At 60.5% G+C, this 21,262-nt stretch overlaps 1 protein-coding gene across 2 annotated transcripts; it reads right to left on the reverse strand.

Annotated features, from left to right (window-relative positions):
- Positions 1-1,827: 1,827 nt before the first annotated feature.
- On the reverse strand, positions 1,828-21,250 carry SLC26A11 (solute carrier family 26 member 11). Of its 2 annotated transcripts, XM_053892165.1 has the most exons (17): positions 21,160-21,250; positions 19,906-20,141; positions 19,174-19,366; positions 18,749-18,834; positions 15,806-15,885; positions 14,535-14,677; positions 13,899-14,074; positions 13,424-13,496; positions 10,536-10,586; positions 8,692-8,752; positions 7,150-7,205; positions 6,922-7,062; positions 4,998-5,125; positions 4,543-4,642; positions 4,010-4,143; positions 3,475-3,547; positions 1,828-2,682 (listed from the first exon to the last, which is right to left on the reverse strand). In XM_053892165.1, the coding sequence occupies exons 2-17, from the start codon at positions 20,137-20,139 to the stop codon at positions 2,591-2,593; spliced, it is 1,821 nt and encodes a 606-aa protein (XP_053748140.1). In that variant the 5' UTR covers positions 20,140-20,141; positions 21,160-21,250; the 3' UTR covers positions 1,828-2,590. The 2 variants fall into 2 exon arrangements, with proteins under 2 accessions (XP_053748140.1, XP_053748139.1); XM_053892164.1 differs by lacking the exon at positions 21,160-21,250 and having other exon boundaries at positions 19,906-20,817.
- Positions 21,251-21,262: the final 12 nt, after the last annotated feature.

The following is a 21,262-nucleotide window of genomic DNA, read 5'->3' on the forward strand; positions in this document are numbered from 1 at the left end:
GGTGGGCGTGTGCTCCACAGGTGACCCGCTCTCTGCCATTCTCAGGCTGTGGCTTCCCGGGGCACCCATGGCTGGGTGGCACGGAGGGGACCCCCAGCCAGCCAGGAAGCGGGGGGGAGACTTGTAGGAGCCAGCACTGAAGATCTCACTGCTCGGTCAGGGCGGCTGTAACAAAGCAGCATGGCCCAGGCGGAGCCCCCCCAGGTCCAGGATCCGGGGGCCAGCGGGCCTGCTTCCTTCCGAGGCGGAGGCGGAATGCGTTCCCTGCGGCAAGCTGACCGTCTGTGCTGTTCCTCCGCTTATAGAAGCATCACCCGACTTCTGCCGGCTGCTTCTTCCTGGGGGCGTGTCCGCACCCAAGCTCATTTCCTAAGCACTGAGCGAAAAGGTTAGGGCCCATCCTGATCCAGTATGGACTCGTCTCAGCTCATTACACCTGTAACGATCCTCTTTCCCAATAAAGTCACGTGCTTGGGGCACCGGGAGTCGCATGCTGCCAATCCACGTACGACACCCACCACTGCCTAACGGCCACGGTATTGGGTGGCGCCGTGACCTTGTCAGCCTGCTGAAGGCAGCATTCCAGCCAGTGCTGTTGTGGACACAGTCCCATGGGCCCCGGGGCGTAGGCCAAGGCCCCGAGGGGGCTTACCTGCTGGCGAGGGATGGTGGGGCCCAGCCCCGCATCTTCCGGCACCAAATTCCCAACTGTTTCCATGCAGTTGACCAGACCAGTCCTTTCTCTTTAATTTAACATAAGCTCTAATTAGAGATCAATTATAAACTTAATAAGCTCGTAAATAAGTTATGAATTTTAAACTCAGTAAATTTGTAACTTCATTCTGTTACGTACTATATTGATATAAAATTAAAATACCATCGTTTAACTTCGGTTTTTCGATCTTAACAGGGAGAGAAGACCACATGTGTGCGTGCACACACACGAGGCGGGGAGGGGCAGGGAGAGAGGGAGAGAGAGAGTCCCAAGCAGGATCCACGCTGACAGCACAGAGCCCAACTCGGGGCTCGAACTCACGAACCGTGACATCGTGACCTGAGCTGAGATCGAGAGTCAGATGCTCAAGCGACCAAGCCCCCCAGGCGCCCCCGCAAATGGTCTCTTGAGATGAACGTCATTCTGCAACTGTCCCTTCAACAACACCCGTGTGCAGGGGCGCGGGGGTGCCTCGTCCCTCAGCCACACAGCCCTGCAGCTCATGTGCTTCGCGGTCACGACATTCCCAAACGGAGACGCTTAGCTGACCTTCATTCTCTACAACTGCCAACCGGGCTGCGATGCCCATCCCTGCATCTGCACCCCGGAAGAAGATTCTGGGAAGCCGTCCTCCAGGCTCACAGGCGGGTAGGGCCCGCCAGAGCAGACGGGTGGCCAGTCTCCTGGTTCAAGAAGGGGTGTGCTTGGTGTGTGGGCTGGGGACAAGTGGACTGCCGTCCCCCAGGGCCCTGGGCAGCGGCAGCCAGGCAGACAGGGCTCGAGGACATGCTCGTCTGTGCAGATGGAGAGGCTCCTCGAGGAAAGGAAATGCAGATTCAGGGACGGGGTGCGCTCGGGGCCTGGAGGGAGAAACATCGCAAGACCGGGGCCCAGGCCGCTGGGCCAGAATGTGTCTTGGTGGGACCACCGGTGAGCTCCAGGGGGTCTATCTGCCCAGCGAGTCCTTTCTCTAAGAAGTTCCGGGAGCACAGGCTTCCTCGGCTGTGAGAGCAGGGGTGGAAAGGTGCGTGCACAGGCGGGACAGGCAGAGGTCACGTGTGGAGGCTCAGGAGTCCGTTGTGACACAGACACAGAATAAAATACGACAGAGCCACGGCAAATCACGGTTCTGTTTATTATCACAACGCGTCGTTCACAGCAAGGACTGCACAAAGGTACGGGTCACAGAGCACCACGTATGAAAGGACCCCGTCCGCGCACGACCGTAAACGCACGCACCCACATGCTGACGTACGGAGCCGTACGCACGCTGCGGGGATGGGGTCTGGACTACCGCCAAAGTGGCTGCAGGAGACGGTCTCCTGCAGCTTTTACAAGAAGCGTTTCCGATTTTTACAAAAACACCAAAGCTGCTACGTTTTTAATTTAAAACAACAACAACAACAAAATTATTTTTAACAAGACACTTTGAAATCATTTGGCACACCTTGGCTTTCTCCCCGACGACAAATACGGATGCCGCCACCAAGGCTCGAACCCACCTCCGAGCTGCCCACTCCCAACGTCCCCTGTAACCAGGAAGGTGCTGGGGCGTGGAGACCCCTCCCCTGGACCAGGTGGAAATCCCGTCCCTTCTTTCTCACATGGTCCGTCATTCTAGAAGGCTGTCTTCAAACCACTCCTCAGAAAAACGTGCGTGCACAGGAATCAGAAGGGAGATAAATTTTCAGTCACCCCAAATAAAGGCAGTGAGAGTCCCACCTGTGGATCCTGGTGTGTGGTTTTCCCTCCTCCTTCCAGGGTCACCTGCTCAGAGCCCTCAGCTCAGCATGTTTATCGGGTAGCATCCGGAATCCCGGCATCAGGAACCTTCCACGAGACGCCCCGAGCGTCAGGTGCCCGTCGGTGCCCCAATCAGGCCTTCAACAGGGCGACCTTGTGTTCCGGAACAGAATCTTCGCTGATGTTGTAGGGCTGGGTCCCCGGTTCCTGACTCAAGTATTTCTCTGCAGAAGACACAAGGTTTGCAAGCATTAAAAAAGCAGAAGCGGGGAAGGTTCACTTCACAGAATGGGATTCGAGGCTGGCACTTCCGGGTCCCGGTGCACAGGGAGCTGGGGGTCCCCCCGGCCGGCACCCCCAACCCCAGGCAGGCTTCCAGCTACGTCCCTGATCAGAGCCTCATTGCTTTCCACGCCCCGATAACCCTTCCTCAGTGCCGGGCGGTCCCCTGGCAGGGCCGGGCCACAGCTGTCCCTCTGTCTCCTGTGGGTCGGCCGTTTCCAGCAACAACGTGGATGGATCTCAGACACCACGCTGAGCCGAAGAAATCGGACACAAAAAGAACCTTTGCGATCCCCTTTACGTCAAGTTCTACAACAGGCAAAGCTGACCTACGGTGGAAGAAATGAGAACAGTGGCTAACCCTGGCGGGGGGGTCATGAAGAGGGGCTGAGGAAACCTTCTGGAATGATGGAAATGTTCCATCTCCACTGCGGACACCTGGCTGTACCCACCTGTCAGAACTCGAGGTGCACGCTTAAGATCTGTGCGTTCACTGAACCTGTACTGTACCTTAAATAAAAACATCCCCCCCAAATAAACCCCCAGAACAAGAGGGCCCCCCGATTCTGTGGCCTCTGCCTCACCCACTGTGCCCGCGCTCCCCACTCCTGGACCTGTGCGTCCGACCCTCCGATTCCAGAGTTTCTGTCTTGCCGTCCTGCCACCCCGATCCCGGGGGCCACGGGCACGCGCGGCTGACGTGGCTCGCTCTCAGATGACCCCGCCGTACCCACCTGCCTCTTCCAGTGTGGAGGAGTATTGTATACCCTTCAGGTCAGCGGACAGCAGGGCGCGGAGAACGGGAACCTGCAGGGCAGGCAGACTTTAATTCCGGGCAGGGATGCTCCTGTCTCAACACGTGGGCACGCGCGGTCTGGGGCGGGCCCCCAGGTCCAGGGCCACCGGCCAGGTCACTGCTTCCCCCAGAGCGACCAAGCAGTTACAACTCCGCCTCTACCCAGGGAAACGGAGGGAAGAAACTGGGCCTCCGGGCTACGCCAGAAGAGGAGTATTTAGAAGTTGACGTTCTAAGGAGGACACAAAAACGAGCTCTCTGCAGACAGGACGAGGAACGTGACCGTTGTCAGCAGGCTTCGGAGCCAGGTGCCCGGGTCAGGGAGCAGGGGCCGCCGTCCTCGCTGTGTGGCTTTGGGCGGCTTACTCAGCCTCATGGGGCCTCGGTGCCCTTGTCCTCACGTGGGGACGGGAACAACGCCGACCTCACGGGCAGGTCTGAGGGCGAAAAGGGCCGCCCGTCGCGACACCCACCTGCAGGCCGACGAAGGCGAGGGTGACGCCGTGCCTGTGGAAGTCTCCCAGGAGGTCCCCGAGCCCCAGCACCACGGTGTAGTCAATGCTGCAGACGTGGGTACAGTCCAGCACCGCGCAGCGCGGGGGGGACGCTGTGGAGACAGGGGCCGGCGGGTCAGGGGCCAGAGCGAGGCCACGGAGGGGTCCGGCCCCAGCAGGGAGGGTGGGGGTGGGGTCCGCAGGACCTGTGATCACAGCCGTCTGGAGACAGCAGCAGCGACCCCCTTCAGAGGAGGAACGGGCCCCTTTTATTCCCCGAACACCAACTCCCGGGAACAAAGGACGGTCTTTAGGAACAAACGTTGGGGAACAGCCCCTCCTGCTGTGTGCAGACGGCAGGCACCCACCGGATGCCCCCGAGACGCCCCGAGACCTCCTGGGCCTGAGTGGGTGAGCTCCCTGGCTGCTGAGGACAGGGACTCAGGGTCCCGTGGGAGCAGACGGGGGTACAGAGAAGGTGGCAGGGAGTTGGGGGGCCCCAGCGCACGCACCTTCCAGAGTCCGACTCAGTATCGCCTCCCGGAGGGCCTCGATGGCCGGGAAGTGGAGACCGCTGGCCGGCTGCAGGACCAGCACCGGCCCCTCCGACACCTGGGGACAGAGCAGGGGACAGCCAGTGGGTCCCAGAGGCAAGCAGTTCTGAGAGGGTGGCCCCTCCAGCAGGAGGCCCCAACCCAGGCTGACAGAACAGAGCGGGGGGAGCACAGCTGATGGGCCCTCACGCCTGTCCGCAGCCTCACATGCAGCGGGAGAGCTCTGTGGTCCACGGCAGGAGGCTGACACCCGTCCACTGTGTGCACAGTCACTGGGTGGTGCCACGGGCCAGAGTCGCACCGAGGAGGCGTGCGACAGTTGAGCCAAGGGGTACCGCCCAGGGCACGCGTCACCCCACCAGGCCCCTGAGGCCAGCAGACCCCTGGCTCGGGGAGAACAGATGGGCCGGTACCTGTATCTTGGGTCTGGCCACAGAGTGCAGGAGGATCAGAGCGGACACCAGGGTCCCGGCCAGGATGCCATACTGGACCTCCCAGAAGCAGAGCAGGAATGTCACGCAGAGGGGCAGCAGGTCCAGCCCTGGAAGAGAGGAGTCCAACTGAGGGGTGGCCCCCTCAGGATAAGCTGGGCTCCAGCGAGCCCGAGCCCCAGAGAGACCTCCGTCTGGGGCCTCAGGGGCTGACATGGGCCATGGCCCCGCTGGCCGAGACGCGTCAGGGGCAAGAAAGCCCTCCCTGCCTGGCTGAGGGGCCACTAAGACCTGACAGCCAGGCCCAGGGCCCCTGCCCTCAGGGAGGAGGTCAACCGTGGGCACCTGTCGGGGGCCTGAGGAAGGGACCTGGTGGGTCCTTGGGCAACACGCGTGACTCCTCTGAGCCACGGGAGGAAGGGTCCTAGGGCAGGCGGGAGGGCTCGGGGGTCAGCCTAGGATTCGACCCTGACATGTGTCACTCAGGGGAGGCCCCATCTTCCCTGGGCTTCCGTGGGGGCGGAGAGCACCTGCCGGGCCCACACAGGTGCCCACGCATCTCAGGGCTGTCCCAAAGAGAGCGGCAGCGACACAGCAGGGAGCTGGCACGTGTGGCACGTGAAGAAATCACCGATGCCTCTCAGGGGCAGACGGGAGGAACCAGGTAAGCCCCGTAAATCCCTCCACTGCTTCAGCCAGTGAAACAAACACGAGAACGGGAGTTCCGTCAAAGGCACTGCAGGCTCCAGGGAGTCCCGAGAGGAGTCAGGCCGCTGGGGTCACCCTGAGGCCTCTCATCTCTCCCCAGCCAGGCCAGGCTTGAGGCTGGGAAAGGGGAGGAGGGGGGGAGAGGAGAAAGGGGGAGGAGGGACAGAAGGAGGGGGAGAGAAAGGGGAACAGAGGAGAAAAAGGAGGGGTGGAGAGGAGGGAGGAGGGGTAAAAAAAAGAGGAACAAGGGGAGGAGGAGAAGAGAAAGGAGAGATGAAGGGGAAAGGGAGTAGGAGAGAGAAGCAGGGAAAAGAAGGAGGGATAGAGAAGAGGGGAAGATGAGGGAATGAGGGGGAAGGGGAGGAGGGGGAAGGGGAAGGGGAAAAAGAGAGGAGGAGAAGGAGAAATGGAGGGGAGGAGGGGAGAAGAAGGGATGGAGAGGAGGAGGGATGAAGGGGAGGGGAGGAGGGGAGAAGCAGGGATGGAGGGGAGAGGAGACGAGGAAGGAGGGGAGGGGAGGAGGGGGAGAAGGAGCAGGGAGGAGAAGAAGAGAGAGAAGGAGGAGGGATGGAGGGGAGGGGAGGAGGGGAGAAGGAGGGATGGAGGGGAGGGGAAAATAGACGAGGCAATGAGAGGGAAGGGGAGGAGGGGGAGGAGGGGGAGGGGAAGAAGAGAGGAGGAGAAGGAGGGAAGGAGGGATGAAAGGGAGGGGAAGAGGGAAGGGGAGGAGGGAGAAGATGGGATGGAGGGGAGAATCCATGAGGAAATGAGGGGGAAGGGGAGGAGGAGGAGAAGGAAGGATGAAGGGGAGGGGAGGAGGGGAGGGGAGGAGGGATGGAGAGGAGAGGAGAAGGGGAAGGAGGGAGGGGAAGAGGGGGAGAAGGAGGGGAGAGGGGAAGAAGAGAGAGGAGAAGGAAGGACGGAGAGGAGGCGAGGAGGGGGAGAGGAGGAAGGATGGAGGAGAGAGGAGGGGGAGCAGGGGCGGGGGGGAGGGCAGCAGGGGTGTCTGCGGGCTGCAGACTCACTCCGCACTGCACGGAGCGGGTCTGGGGCACCCTTCGCCCTCCTGACCCACGGCCAGCAGGGCCACCTCTCGGGACAACGGTAACCCCCGGCTGCAACCGTGCCCTGTGGGTCCCGGAAGACGGTGGGGGGAGGATCCAGGATACGTGCGCGTGACCGGCGAGCACACACGTACTCTTCACGCGCCAGAGCGTCCCGAAGATCCCGGCGTCGAAGAGCGGAGCCACGGCCATGATGATGACGGCGGCCAGGGCGGACTTGGGGATATAGTAGAACAGCGAGGTCAGGTAGTCCAGCGACAACAGCACCAGCACTCCTGCGGGGTGGGGGGCGCAGGGCGTCATGTGACCACCAGCCCCGCCCCGCACGTGTTCCGGGCTTGGGGGGGGGGGGGGTTGCTCACCTGTTACCAGGCCCCCTGCTGGGGTGCACACCCCCGACTGCGCGTTCACAGCCGTCCTGGAAGGAAACACAGACGCCCCTGGTGGCTGAGGGGCCCTGGACCGGCAGGGGAGGCTGGCCCCTGGGACCAGAGCGCCTGGAAGGGGACGTCGGGGCCCCGCGGACACTGGCGCCTAAGCGGGGACACTGAGGAGCAGCCAACCCTGCCTGTCCCCAGCCTGTGGCATTTCGTCACGGCAGCGCTAGCAAAAATGTCACTGTGTTCACGGATACGCAGACATGCCGGTGACACTATCGAGTGGGGGACGTCCCTCTCACCACACACTCGTCTCCCACATGCACGCGCACACGTGGACAGACAGGCCTGGAGAGAGAACCGCCACGGGCTGACGGTGAGGCTCCTCCCAGGGGACTGGAAGTCAACCTCGCTGTTTTCGACTTCCCTTTTTCCCGTCGCCTGTTTGGAAAACTGCATCCGGTCCCGCAACCCAGGAAAAGCCTTCTCTGCCCAAGAACTCGACCCCGGCCCACATTTTCCTCTGCCACCGCGAGCACCACAAAGGTAGAACCCGGTTTCGGTTCCCGATCACCCTGACGGTGACCTGTGCCCGCCTGCATGCCCTCTGGATATGCCAGTCCGTCTGTACGTGTCCACAGAGAGCCTAAGTCGTCTTCCGCTTTTCCAGAGCTGGGCAGAAACTTCACTCCTCAAGCACTCACTGATTTTTCTGGTACCCGTTATACGCAAGGTACTGCACCGGACGGGGGCACAAGACCTGCGACCTTGATGGACAGGTCACGCTACAAGAGCTGGTGGAAGGTTAGACTGAGGACACACGGAGGGTTTATTTCACAAACGAGCCCAGGGCCCGCAGGCTGCTGGCTTCGTTCTACGCGCTCTCGTTCAACCTCCGGTAACTCTGACGCGGGCCCGTTGTGATTCCTATTTGCAGGCGAGGACACGGAGTGGGCCCTGCGGCCCCTCGGACGCGGGGGTTTGGGAGTGTTGCGGACGTCCAGTACTCAGACGGGGTCGGGCCAGCGGTTCTGGGGACGCAGGTGCTGCTGGCCAATGCCCCCACTTCTCCCCCCCAGCAAGGTCACTCTCTGCCCTGCCCTCTGGCCTTCCTGGGGCGGGGGGGGGGCGGTTGGTGCCAGCACGTGTGGAGGCTGTGCGTAACCCACACCCGTTTCTCCACACGGAGCACGATGCTTCCCGTCCCCTTCCGGAATGCGCTCCGGCAGGAGATGCGGGGAGCCCTGCCGCGTGCTGGGGACGTGTTAGGAGTAAACCGCGGCACCGGCGACCAGAGAAAACAGGTGAGATGGTGAAGGGCGGCAGAGTGAGCCCAGGTCCTGCCTCCCACGGATGCCGCTGATGGAGGGGTGCGGCCGCCACAGGCAGACTTCCGCCCCGGAGGAGAACAGAGGGGCATCGAGATGTGGGCAGGGGCCCAACAGGCTCTTCCAGCTGCATGTGGACCCTCTGGCCTGGGCTGGGACCTCCCCCACCCAAGGCACAGAGAAGGACGTGGTCACTCACCGCCCAAAGCTGCCTGTGACCGGGTAGGAGGAGACGAGGGAGCCCAGCACGTTGGTCAGGCCTGGGGAGGAAACGAAAGCAAGAGGTTTATCCGGGGGGAGCGAGACATAAAATGATACAAACACATGGGACATGATGATGAAACGGAGGCCGGAGACCAGGAAGGAAACAGGAAGAGGGGAAGGTGGGAGGAATCACCCAGGGGTGTGCTACGAGCGTCCAGGTGTCTGTCACAGGGAAGGAAACACAAATCGTGATCTTTGCCGAGTTCACTGGGGTTGACCCTAACTTTAAAGTAACTCTGGCCCCAGCCTTGCCCCGGTGAACTAAACATGCCTTTTTCCATGTGTAACAGGGCCCAGAAGGCCCACCAGCCCGGAGGTCAGCTATCCCCCTCCTTCTTCAAACCCACACTCCTTTCGTGACACGACCAGCTAGTACACAAGGTCACGGCTAGTAAGTGCCCCACTCCCGTGACGCTGGCTCACCCACACCTGAGACCCTGGCCGGGACCTATGAACGGAGATAACTAATTAGCCCACGTTTATCACGGGCGGCCCTGGCAGCATGTGGCTCGCCCAGGGCCTTCCCAAAGACCGCAGTCCCGCACGGTCCATAACGCCACCATGGGCTCACAGGTTCAGGTACCCGCTCTTGAGACAGCTCAGGGTGGGGCCCGCTCAGAACCAGGCCCTCCTGGGTCCCACAGCCCAGCACGTGCCCCCGAGAGCAGGGCCAGACATCGGTGGAGGTAGCAGAGGCCATGTGCTGACCACACGTGGTCACCCTGACTCTTCGCGATGGCCCCGGAGACTCCGGTCAGAGACCTGACCGCGTGGTATGGGCGTTCTGCGGCGCCCGTTCGCCACGAGCTCAGAGACGAGCCCCCCAAAGTCTCTGTGACCCATCCTGGGGCCTCATGCCCTGTGCTGTCAGGAAACTCAGTGGCTCGAGCCCAAAACGCCGCCATGCAGGGAAGCAGCAGGGCAGGGGGGCGGGGATGGGGGGCTCCTGTGGACTCCCCCGGGAAGGCACCTACTGGCACCGCCAGGTCAGACCCCTGCCTACCTCACAAGCGGCAGAAAGCAAAGGCAGAAGAGCCTGGTGTCCGCAAACGAAAAACAGTCGTGAGAACTCAATTTAAGATGCGGGTCATGCCCTCCAAATGAATCCCCAGAGGGGCGCCTGGGTGGCTCAGTCGGTTAAGTGTCCGACTTCGGCTCAGGTCACGATCTCGCGGTCCGTGAGTTTGAGCCCCGCGTCGGGCTCTGGGCTGACGGCTCAGAGCCTGGAGCCTGCTTCCGATTCTGTGTCTCCCTCTCTCTCTGCCCCTCCCCCGTTCATGCTCTGTCTTTCTCTGTCTCAAAAATAAATAAACGTTAAAAAAAAAAAAATGAATCCCCAGAGAGGCCAGATTTGTGGAAACTAAACAAAAAGCCAGGACACCTGGCACAGACCCACCCAACAGCGGGGCCTACCCGAGTCTTCGCTGACCTGCCTGCCCGGCCTGCAGGGGGGTCACGGGGAGAGGGCGAGGGCAGACGGGGTCCCGGACATCAGCAGGCTCACCCGGAGCCCACGTTCCTCGGCGATCTGCCCCCAACGTGGAACATTCCTGGCATTCCTTGACCCGGAGCAGAGCTACAGACCTCAGGGTCTAGTATACAGCAAGTGCTCAATAAGCTCCAGTCAGTGGCACCAGAGGTCAGCCGCTTACGCCACGTGAGTACGCACGGGACCATCTGGGGACGGGCCCGACTCGCGGCCACCTCTGCTCCTTGCACCTCGCCACGCGCATCACCACGGTCTGAGCAGCCCAAGTGAGACCGCCGTTGGGGTCTTACCGATGGCCAGCAGCTCCTGGTTGGCGTCGACGTGGTAATTATTCTGAGACGCTACGGAGAGAGAATAAAAACAGTCACCAGATACACGGCCTCGCTGAGAAAATGTCCGTCAGACAAAAAACAGATTATCAACTTCCACCCACGGCAACGTCTATGTGATGTAAACGTAAGCGTGTAAACACGCAAAAAAACACACGCATGTATGCGAACAAATACGCTCAAGCGTGTATGCATGTCTCCCAAGAAAGGGCAGAAAGACGGACGGGAAAACGTGAACAGCGGCCAACTGGGGTGGCGAGAGCGGCTTCTTTGTACGCGTCTGCACCTCCCGCGTGCCCTACGACGACAACGTGTGCTGCTCTCACGAGAAGGGCGAAATCTGAAACGAAAACCTGTCTGATCACGAGTGGGGAGGACCCGGAAGGCACGGACGAGGCCATGCAGACAGACGGGTCGGCAGGCACGGGGTGGGGGTGGGGGGGACACTCAGCGGCTGTGAGTCCCAGGCAGTGGCTGGCACGCGTTTCTGTGAAGGGCCAGCTGGGAACATTTTAGGCTCTGCCGGCCACACTCTGTCACGAAGACTCCGTGTGTGTCACGGCCGGAAGTAGCAGCCGTGGAAACCCGCGATCACGTGAGCAGGACCACGTTCCAGTAACACCTTTCTGCTACACGAATACTGAGATCATGAACTTCACGTGCTTTTCGTGTGTCAGGAAATCCTAAACTTGTTTAGAAATTTTTTTCAAACGCTTAAAAATGTAACAGCCACTCTCAGGCCATGGGCAGCAGCACGGGTTCTCCAAGCCCCCGATTCAGAGGATGACAAGCTTACAAGTTAGGACAGGAGAGCAACTGACTTCAAAGGAAAACAGGAAGAGAACAAGCAGGGGAAGGGCAGAGAGAGGGAGACACAGAATCCAAAGCAGGTTCCAGGCTCTGAGCTGTCAGCACAGAGCCCAATGCAGGGGCTCCAACTCAAGAACCCTGAGATCCTGACCTGAGCCGAAGTCGGATGCTTAACCGACTGAGCCACCCAGGCGCCCCAGAAAACAAAGTTTTAAAGTGAGGCGAGAGGCATGAACTCTTTAAGATGTAGACTCCAAAATGCCCCCAAATATCCCCTGCCAGAAAAAGATAATCAGAAAAACAAAAGCTGTACAAGAAAGATTTGATCGGAACATGACCTCGAGCAGCCACTGGCATTTGGAAGAGAGAGTTCAAGACTCCCTTCGGAAGGACAGAAGGGTCAGGCTGCTGGCAGTTCGCACGAGGAAACGAAACCCTGGCATAACCAGAGCCGATCTATGGAGACAGAGCGACACGGGCACCTTTCCTGGGTTTCATTTTTAGGGTCCACCTAAACCCCAGGGAGAGAGCCTAACCGTCATAAAACGAAATGAAAATGCCACCCGCACAGACAACACAAAGCTGGACGTCCAGCAGACCAAAGGGAGGGGACACGAGAAGGATGGAGCAGCCTCAGCCCAGAGGGAGGAATGAGGGCAATAGATATTTAAGTAGATTAAGGTCTCCAGGCCTCCCTGGGGGCAAGGAGGGGACAGGCCAGGTGTGCTCAGCCAACTGAAGGAGCACATTGTTAAAATTTTTTCTATAAATGGTTTTTATTTATTTACTTTTTAAAGAGCTAGGGAGCCTGAGCACGGAGAGGGGCAGAGGGAGAGGAGGGAGAGAGAAAGAGAATCTTAAGCAGGCTTCATGCTGAGTGAGGAACCCAACACAGGGCCCGATCCCACGACCATGAGATCATGACCTGAGCGGAAATCAAGAGTCAGGCACTCAACCGACTGAGCCACCCAGGCACCTGACGTTGTTAAACTTTTAGGAATTGTGGGAACCTGTCACCAAACATAGCCATTACTATCTATTATGTGAAAACTTCCCATCAAATTATATTAAAAATAAAGATATACTTAAAACTCCTCCTGGGGCGCCTGGGTGGCTCAGTCGGTCGAGCTGCCGACTTCAGCTCAGGTCATGATCTTGCGGTCCGTAAGTTCGAGCCCCACGTCGGGCTCTGTGCTGACAGCTCGGAGCCTGGAGCCTGTTTCAGATTCTGTGTCTCCCTCTCTCTGACCCTCCCCTGTTCATGCTCTGTCTCTCCCTGTCTCAAAAATAAATAAAAACGTTAAAAAAAAAAAATTAAAAAAAAAAACAACTCCTAAAAAAAACAAACAAAAACTCCTCCTTTGCCTACATACCTTTTCCTAAGACAAGCTCATTTCAAAGCATGTGCACGTGGGGGTGTGGCTACCGCCTGGGGGCGTGGCCACCGCATGGGGGGCGTGGCTGCCGCAATCTCATCCCAAGATGGGAACTTCAAACTCTGTTCTGCTGGGAGCCACGTGGGTGGGGGGAACATTTCGTCCAAGAAAAGGCAAAGAGGAAATGCAAGCCCTTCTTTTTCTGGAGAGCAGGCTCCCAGACGTTAGCAGCCACCACTGGGTGAGGTTTTTCATTGTAAATCTACTTTCACCACAAATTTTTGTTTAAAGACAAACATGTACTACTTGGATAAAAACGCAAGCTGTGAGGGGCGCCTGGGTGGCTCAGTCGGTTAAGCGTCCGACTTCGGCTCAGGTCATGATCTCGCGGCCCGTGAGTTCGAGCCCCGCGTCGGGCTCTGTGCTGACCGCTCAGAGCCTGGAGCCTGTTTCCGATTCTGTGTCTCCCCCTCTCTCTGACCCTCCCCCGTTCATGCTCTGTCTCAAAAATAAATAAACGTTAAAAAAAAAAAAATTAAAAAAAAAAAAACAAAAAAAACTCAAGCTGTGAAAAATCAAAGCAGAGAACGGAAAGGAAAAGAGCAGGCAAGCTAGTCAGGCTCCCGGACAGCACCAGGGAGGCGTGGATGGCGGGCACCTTACCAAAGGACTTGGCCACCGCGATGCTCTCCAGGAGACCCATCAGGGGCACCACGGCCAGCCCAGCCCCCATGTCCTGAGGGAGGAGACAGGAACAGTGAGTGACCCTCGGAGGAAGGAGAGCAGGGGTCTGAGCGGGCAGCGACCCATCCTTCGGCTGCGGGGCCGTGAGCTCACGCGCGCAAGGAAGCAACTCCGTGTGGCACGTGCACGGAGCAGGACACGGAGCGAACCCCTGCTTTGCCAGCGCCCGTGACGCGAGACGCTCCTCTGGGCTCAGGGCAGGAAAATAAAGGCGGTGTCCTCTGAGGTCGTGCCCCATCTGGAACTCTTTCGTGCCCGTCCCTGCACCCAGAGGCGCTCCGCCCTGAGGACTCAGAGCTCCTTGTTACGAAGCGGATGCATCAGGGCGCAGACAGAACCAGGCCAGAGGCTGCCGCAGCTCAGCCCAGAGGCCTGGCTCCCCGCCTCTACCCACCTGTACCATCTCGGTGAAGGAAACTGTTCCGTTGGCCGTGGTCACCGAGAAGGGCGGAAGGCGGACGGTGGGGAGCCCCTCGGCCGTCTGTCCGGTTAGAACGAAAGGCTGGTATCCAGTCACCTCGAAGGAGTACGCGACCAGGGCGGCAAAGGAGACCACCAGCGCGTTGCGAGCTAGGACAGAGCGAGAACCGTTGGTGAACCTGGCTCCTCTGGGTGACTGGGGTGAATACACCCTACCCCAGCCACGGCCCCTGACGCTCCCACCTGGGAAATAGCACGGGCTCGAGTGACTGTGGGGAGGGCGTGAACACGTGATGCCACGGCAAACCAAGACGGCAGGACGGGCGTATGGCGACGTGCAGGGCCCACACGCGTCACCTACTGGTTCACCTTGCGTCCCACCCCTCGCGTCTTGCCTGGGCTGTGCTGGCTGCTTAAGGGGGGGGGACACCTCTTCCCGGAACGTGAGCCCCATCATGCAGCCAGCTCTCAAGTCACATCCAGACCAGAGACAGGAGAATCCCTCGGGGTGGGACTCCGGGGCTGGGAGTGGGGAGGGGGCACACGGGGCACCCCTCACCCTGGGTGTGCAGGACGGCTGCACGACTTCCTCGGCCGGAACACCCCTCACCTGTTGTGGCCGTCCAGACCAGCGCGTGGCTGAGCCGCACGCCGGGGGGCATCTCAGGGTGGACGGGGGGCACGTGGTTCCGCATCAGCTTCAGCACCAGCAGCAGCACCATGCAGACCAGCCCCAGCACGGCATCGCCCACCCTGTGGACAGACACCGGTCACGCCCAGGCCGGCCCAGGGCACACACCTCTGCCCCTCGGTTGCCCCTTCCGCGGGAAAGCCGCCTCTCTCGGACGCTCTTCTCGCTGTCTGCTAAGCAACGTGCTCCCCTGCTCTGTTTCGACATTTTGTTCAAAAGTTAGTGACCACGCAGGCCAGCGCAGGCCTGGGAGCCGAGGCCCGAATCCCAGTGGCACTGGGGCCACTAGCTCACGTTTTGGGTCACGTAGCTCTGTGGGCTGCAGAGGCCTGGACTGTTCTAGGAGGTTCACCTGCAGGAAGAACTGCCTAGGGAGATCTGACCGCCTCTTATGCTCTCTGACCAGTCAGTCTCCAATTCTCCTGCCCCCCTCCCACCTCCCTCCCCAGGAGGATGACCCCCACAGGCTGCATGACCCGGGCCAGGGAGCCCCTGGCTTCCAGTGGGTTCAGCCCCGAGGAGCCTCACAGCAGACGAAGGGGAGAGAGGACAGTCGGTCACAGGTCTCCCCCTCTCCCTCCAGGCCTCAGCACTGGCCCCACCGGGCAGCTACCCCCAGGTCACTGCTCATCCGGCCAGGGACACGTCCAGACTCCCGGCTCATCTGGGATCCTCTCCTATCGGTCTCGTTACCCTGCCTGCTCTCTGGGGGAGGCCCTTCGGCTGAAGAAGCCCCATGACCCGCTGCCTGCCGCCCGTCCCTCGGGCACATCCACATGGTCTGCCTGCCCCGTGGCCTGCGTTCTCCTCACTGAACCACAAACCTCTGGACAGACCGCTGCCCCTCCTCTGCGGGGGGCCCTCCCACTCCTACCACCCAAGGCTCTGTGCAGGGCCACGGGACGGGACCGGCTCTCAGGTCGTCCTGCACAGCGCTTCTCAAACTGCAGTGTGCACACTGACCCCCCCGGGGCCCCCGCTGAACGCTGGCTGCTTGAGCAGGTCCGCGCATGGCCGCGAGTCTGCATTCCTAACCAGCTCCCCTGTGACGCTGGTGCTGCTCTGGGACCTGTTCGAAGGGACAGGCCCCAGAGGTCGGGAGTAAGTTCCCCCCGGGGGTGGGGCCTGGGAGAGGGGTTCCGGGAGGAAGGGCTTCCCTACACGGGCAGGACCACACGGCCATGAGGTACCTGGTCTCTCCGATGTTGCGGAAGGTGTGATACACTTGCAGGAAAAACTGTCTGGGGATACCCTGCAGTCCCAGGAGGTTCTGTTCAAACGGAGATTCAGGTCAGACAACCTTCTCAAAGTGAGGCCCGAAGCCCTCCCCTGCAGCATCTCAGTACATTGTAAACCCAGAGTCCAAGGGCCCTTGCTGGGGGCACATCCCAAGGCTCTCTGGGGACCCTCTGCCCATTCCCAAAGCCCCCAGGGGCAGGGGATCGTGATCCTCGGGCGAAAGAGATCAAGGACACGTCTTGGTGAACAATTCTCCCTCGTGAGGAAAACCAGTCCGGGTGATCTCAAAGCAGGGAGACCTCTTCGTGCGCCCTGGTCAAGGGTCTGGGGTCGCTGCCGGCCCACCCCACCCCGCCCTGCAGGCCCCACTGCCCTTGGCTCCATCCTGTCCCTCACACCGAGCGCCCCATCCCTACCCCCTGCCACTGGCCCGAGGCCACAACCCTCACCCGGAGGCCCACCAGCCAGGCCCACCTCCTGCCAGAAGTACAGCCAGGTGGAGCTAAAGGCAGAGCCCCTGGGGGCTCCGAGGGCCTCCTGGGAAGGATGCTGGGGGACCCAGGAGGGCAGGGTCCTCGGAGGGGAGAAGGCGTCTACCCTGCGTTTTAGTTCTTTTTTTTTTTTTTTAACATTTATTTTATTTTTGAGACAGAGAGAGACAGAGCATGAATGGGGGAGGGTCAGAGAGAGGGAGACACAGAATCTGAAACAGGCTCCAGGCTCTGGGCTGTCAGCACAGAGCCCGACGCGGGGCTTGAACTCACGGACCGCGAGATCATGACCCGAGCCGAAGTCGGCCGCTTAACCGACTGAGCCACCCAGGCGCCCCTTAGTTCTTTATCCACTTGAGACCAGGTGGGGAACATTAGCGAGAAGGTTGATGCCGCGACCCCCAGAAGGGTCAGGCTGCAAGGATCCCCAAACATGCACACAGCCCCAGGTGGGACAGACACTGGGGTGGAGACACATGGATTCTGGGGCCCAAGGAGCTCCCAGCCAGGGCAGGTCAGGAGGAGCCCTACTCCTGACCCTCCCCCGCCCCCAGCTTAGGGTTCTCAAATGGCTGTCGTAACCTGGTCAAGGCGTTAAAGATCTGGGGGACCTGGGATTGCCAAGTAAGAGTGCATTAAGAAGCGGTCCTCGGGGCGCCTGGGTGGCGCAGTCGGTTAAGCGTCCGACTTCAGCCAGGTCACGATCTCGCGGTCCGTGAGTTCGAGCCCCGCGTCAGGCTCTGGGCTGACGGCTCGGAGCCTGGAGCCTGTTTCCGATTCTATGTCTCCCTCTCTCTCTGCCCCTCCCCCGTTCATGCTCTGTCTCTCTCTGTCCCAAAAATAAATAAAAAACGTTGAAAAAAAAAAAAAAAAAGAAGCGGTCCTCTATAGGGGAGCCTGGAGGGCTCAGTCAGTTCAGTGTCTGACTTCGGCTTAGGTCACGATCTCACGGTTCGTGAATTCAAGCCCCACATTGGGCTCCATGCGGACAGCTCAGAGCCTGCTTGAGAATCCCTCCCTCTCTTAGGATAAATAAACTATTAAAAAAAAAAAAAAAGCTGCCCTCTCTGTATTACAATTCCATAAAAGAACAATCCTGATGCTGAAAAAGAAGAACGGTGTTTCCAGAATAAAGGACACACTGTCCCAAGGAGCAGCACTTGCCGAGCTCACCCTGACACACGTGTGCACAGAATACATAAACCGTGCCCACTCACACCTTCCTGAGCAGCGTCTCCTCTCTGGTGCAGATAACCACAGACCTGCCTCCCAGGAGCAGCCTGAGAATCAAACACGAGGGAGGGTTTGGCCCAGCGTCTGGCACGTAGCAAGAGCACAAACAGGGTCAGCCCTGGCTCATACGCCCTCGCGTCCCGGACTCTCCCGCTCCACCACCATCAGGGAGACGCGCTGGGCCAGCCGGGAGCAGAGCCTGGCCATGGGATCCGCGCCTCGGAGAGGCCAGGAGGTGACACATAGGCAGGGGCGGGCCTTCATTCCCACACCCTGGCTCAGTTCTACTCCGGTCGCCCCACTGAGCGCTCACTTCCTTTTTACAAAGCTCAGGGCCAGGCCTAAACAAAACACGCCCTTCGGGAACTTAAAACCCAGTGAAAGGGCAGCAAATAAAGTCCTAAAGCATGGCATCTGAACAGCACCAAACGGGCGTCTGGGAGGCTCAGTCAGCTGAGCGTCCGACTCTTGATTTTGGCTCAGGTCGTGATCCCAGGGTCTTGGTTAGCCTCACGTCAGGCTCACACGTTGAGCGTTGAGCGTGGAGCCTGCTTAGGATTCTGTCCCTCCCTCTCCCTCTGCTCCTCCCCAGCCCCAAGGTGCAGGGGTGCACAAGCACTCTCTCTCTTTCTCTCTCCCAAAAAAAAGTATACAGAGGTGCCTGGGTGGCTTGGTCAACTGACATCTAACTCTTTATCTTGGCTCAGATCATGATCTCAGTTTGTGAGTTTGAGCCCCGCTTCAGGCTCTACGCAGGACAGCTCGGAGCCTGCTTAGCATACTGCTTGGGACCCTCTCTCTCCCTCTCTCTGTCCCTCCCCTGCTCATTCTCTCCCTCTCTCGCTCCCTCAAAAACAAACTTTAAAAACGTATACACGTGCGTCCAAATAAATTTTTAAAAATAAAATCAAAGAAAAACGGTCAACAGAAATTTAGAAAAAGAAAACTGTAGCAAGACCAGCCTGTCGTTACCAGTCGCCCACGTTACCTCTTGCACAGTCTAACCGTCACTCAGCATCTTCCCCAGGGGCTCACGGGACCGATGGAGATGCGCTGGAGCACCTGTGCTCTGAGCTCCAGAACAGCAAGCCATCAACTGGCCTGCACATATCGACCCCAGCCCCCGTCCCACTACCCACGAGGTGCCCGGGAGCCAGCTAGTGGGCCTACCTTGATCTGCCCGAAGCCAATGGTGATGGTGGCAGCAGACGTGAAACCTTTGATGACAGGGCAGGAGATGAAGTCCAGCAAGAAGCCTGGCCAGCCGAGAGAGAACACTAAGCTGGTCCCAGCTCTGCCCAGTCCCAGAGGACGTGGCTAGATGTGGGCTGGGACAGGCGGCCTGGGTGGAACAAGGCTAAGGACCACATGCCCTGTCTGGACTAGTTTGGACAGTGGGGAAGGGAGGCTAGGGTCTGGGACCCGGAGCCCTTCTCCAAGTAGAATAGTAGAGGGCTGAGAGGGCCCCCCTCACTCACACACACACACACGAAGAGCCCTTGGGACGCAAAGAAGGAAATTTTGGCTGAGGGCCAGGGCATCCCCGGGACGCGGGGGCCTGGGTACCCTGTGACAGGGAGGCCCGAGAGTCTTACCCAAGCGCAGGAAGCCCATGGCTAACTGGATGCAGCCAGACAGAAAGGCCAGCAGCACGGCATAGGCAGGCTCGTGGAAAGTGTAGAAGGAGACCAGGAGGGACATGATGGCCGTCGGGCCCAGGGTCACGTCCCGGGAGGTGCCCAGGAAGAAATACACGAAGCATCCCATGAAGGCAGAGTAGAGGCCGTACTGGTGGGGAGACAGCACTGAGCATCACGGAGGCACACAGCATGCCCACGGTGTCCCGTGGGCAGGTGTCTAAGCGCAGGATCTGTGGCGGGTGGCTGTCGTGTCCTGCGGGGACCCCGGCGCACAGGCGGGGTAAAGCACTCACGCCGTTAGCCACGGTTGGGGACCTACAGTGACCGGGGCCTCTTTTCCACCTGCTTCCCAGCGGGGTGCCCACAGGAGTACAAAGGCCTGAGCCCTTATCTCAGTCTAGGAGTCTAAGAAAACGTTCTCGTGAGTCATGCTGCCGGGCCCCTCAGGCAACCCAGCACTACTGGTCCAGTGCCTGCGTGTGACGAGTGTGGCAAGAGCGGTTACAGGGGCGTGTGTCTGCCCCAAGGCGGTCACATGCTGCAGACTGCACGCCAAGCCTTCCGGGGGGCCCCACGGGGCTGGGGTTCTGGTGCCCTGCCTGTCTGGAGGGGACACTACGCATTTCTGCTCGGCTCCCGGGACGGTGCTGAGGCTGGAGTGGGGCGGCAGCGGGGCAGACGTCTCACCTGGGGCGGGAGGGCAGCCACCTCGGCGTAGGCCAGCGCCTGCGGGATGACCGTGAGCCCGACGGAGAGTCCGGCGATGGCGTCCATCTTCAGCCATGACATGGAATAGTCCGGCAGCCAGGCCAGGATGGGCAGCCGCCTCTGCAGGGCCGCAGGGGAGCAGCAGCGGGCCTGTGGGGCCATACTGGCACCCGAGGGCCTGGCCTGCCCCAACGCCTTCACGGGAGAGGGCATGCCTGGGGTGGGCATGGGGATGACACAGCAGCAGTCAGGGTCTAGGCTTGGGAGAATCCAGCAACAGGGCAGGGTCCAGGGCAGTCAGGAGGGGCACACGGGCCTCCCCCCAGGGGATCTGAACCAGATGGATTAAATCTGCCCCTTTGCTGGCCTCGAAGGAACCCAACAACCAGTGCAGAGGGGGCCTCGACAAAAGATGCAGTCCCCCATCCAGTCCCCTGCTCGCTACCCTCCCTGAATCCCACCTGCCCAAACGCCAGCTGCTTTCTTTCCAAGGCCCCTCGACAGAAAGAATGGGATGAACGGTTTCTCGGTGAGGGACCTAAACGCGAATTAGACCCCACGTCTCTCCTCCCGGGATAATCTGTTTCTTCTTTTTCCCTCGCCAAGGAATTTAACGGCAGCAGCGCGAGGACTAGCGGGGTCCACGGGGGCTCCCTCGTCTGGCAGGCGGCGCGTGGGTGGGGGGCCTGCAGCCTCCAGGACCCCGAGGCTTTCCAAGTGCGCAGCGCCGGCGAACTCCACCCACTACGGCTGACTGCGGCGCGGGAGGTGGGGGTCTCGCATCCTGAGGCCGCGCCTCACCCCACCCCCCACCTGTGGCATTCGCATCCCTACAGGAGCTCCAGGGACTCTAGTGGGCTCTGGGGAACGTTCGAGGCCCCTCCATTAATTCCGGATGCGCAGCATCCTCTAGGGACCTGGCGCCTCCCCCCCCTCCCCGCGCGCAGAGCCGGCCTCAGACCACCCCTCACCCCCGGACCCCGGCGCACCCCGCCTCCCACCCTCGAAGCCGCCTGCCCCGGACGCTGGGTCTTAGGGTGGGCACCCCACGCCGGCTGACCGTTCCAGCAAGGCCGAGGGCGGCGGGGACCTGGTGGGGACGCGGTGGGGAAGGGTCCCCGCGAGAGGAGCCCGCACCCTCGGGCCCCGAGCCTCCCCCAGCGACCCCCAGCACGTCCCCCCGCAGCTCGCCCACCCCGCCCGGGCCCCGCTCCCCGCCCGCCACAGACCCACCGGGCGCCGCGGCTCGGGGTCTCCGGACGTCGCCGCAGCCCGGGTCTGCGGGAACCGCAGAGGGAGAGAGAGGGAGGGGAGAGTTGGAGGGGCGGGGCCTGGC

This window comes from Panthera pardus, unplaced genomic scaffold, assembly GCF_024362965.1.
Source record: "Panthera pardus isolate Hobbes unplaced genomic scaffold, ASM2436296v1 HiC_scaffold_3, whole genome shotgun sequence".
NCBI classification, from domain to species: domain Eukaryota; kingdom Metazoa; phylum Chordata; class Mammalia; order Carnivora; family Felidae; genus Panthera; species Panthera pardus.

Coding starts and splice junctions, on each gene's coding strand:
- SLC26A11 (XM_053892164.1), bottom strand. CDS start 20,154: ATGCCCACCCCAGGCATGCCCTCTCCCGTGAAGGCGTTGGGGCAGGCC. Junction 18,835..19,173: donor CATGGGCTTCCTGCGCTTGG/GTAAGACTCTCG, acceptor TCGGCTGGCCAG/GCTTCTTGCTGGACTTCATC. Junction 10,587..13,423: donor CGCGGTGGCCAAGTCCTTTG/GTAAGGTGCCCG, acceptor CTCTCTCCGTAG/CGTCTCAGAATAATTACCAC.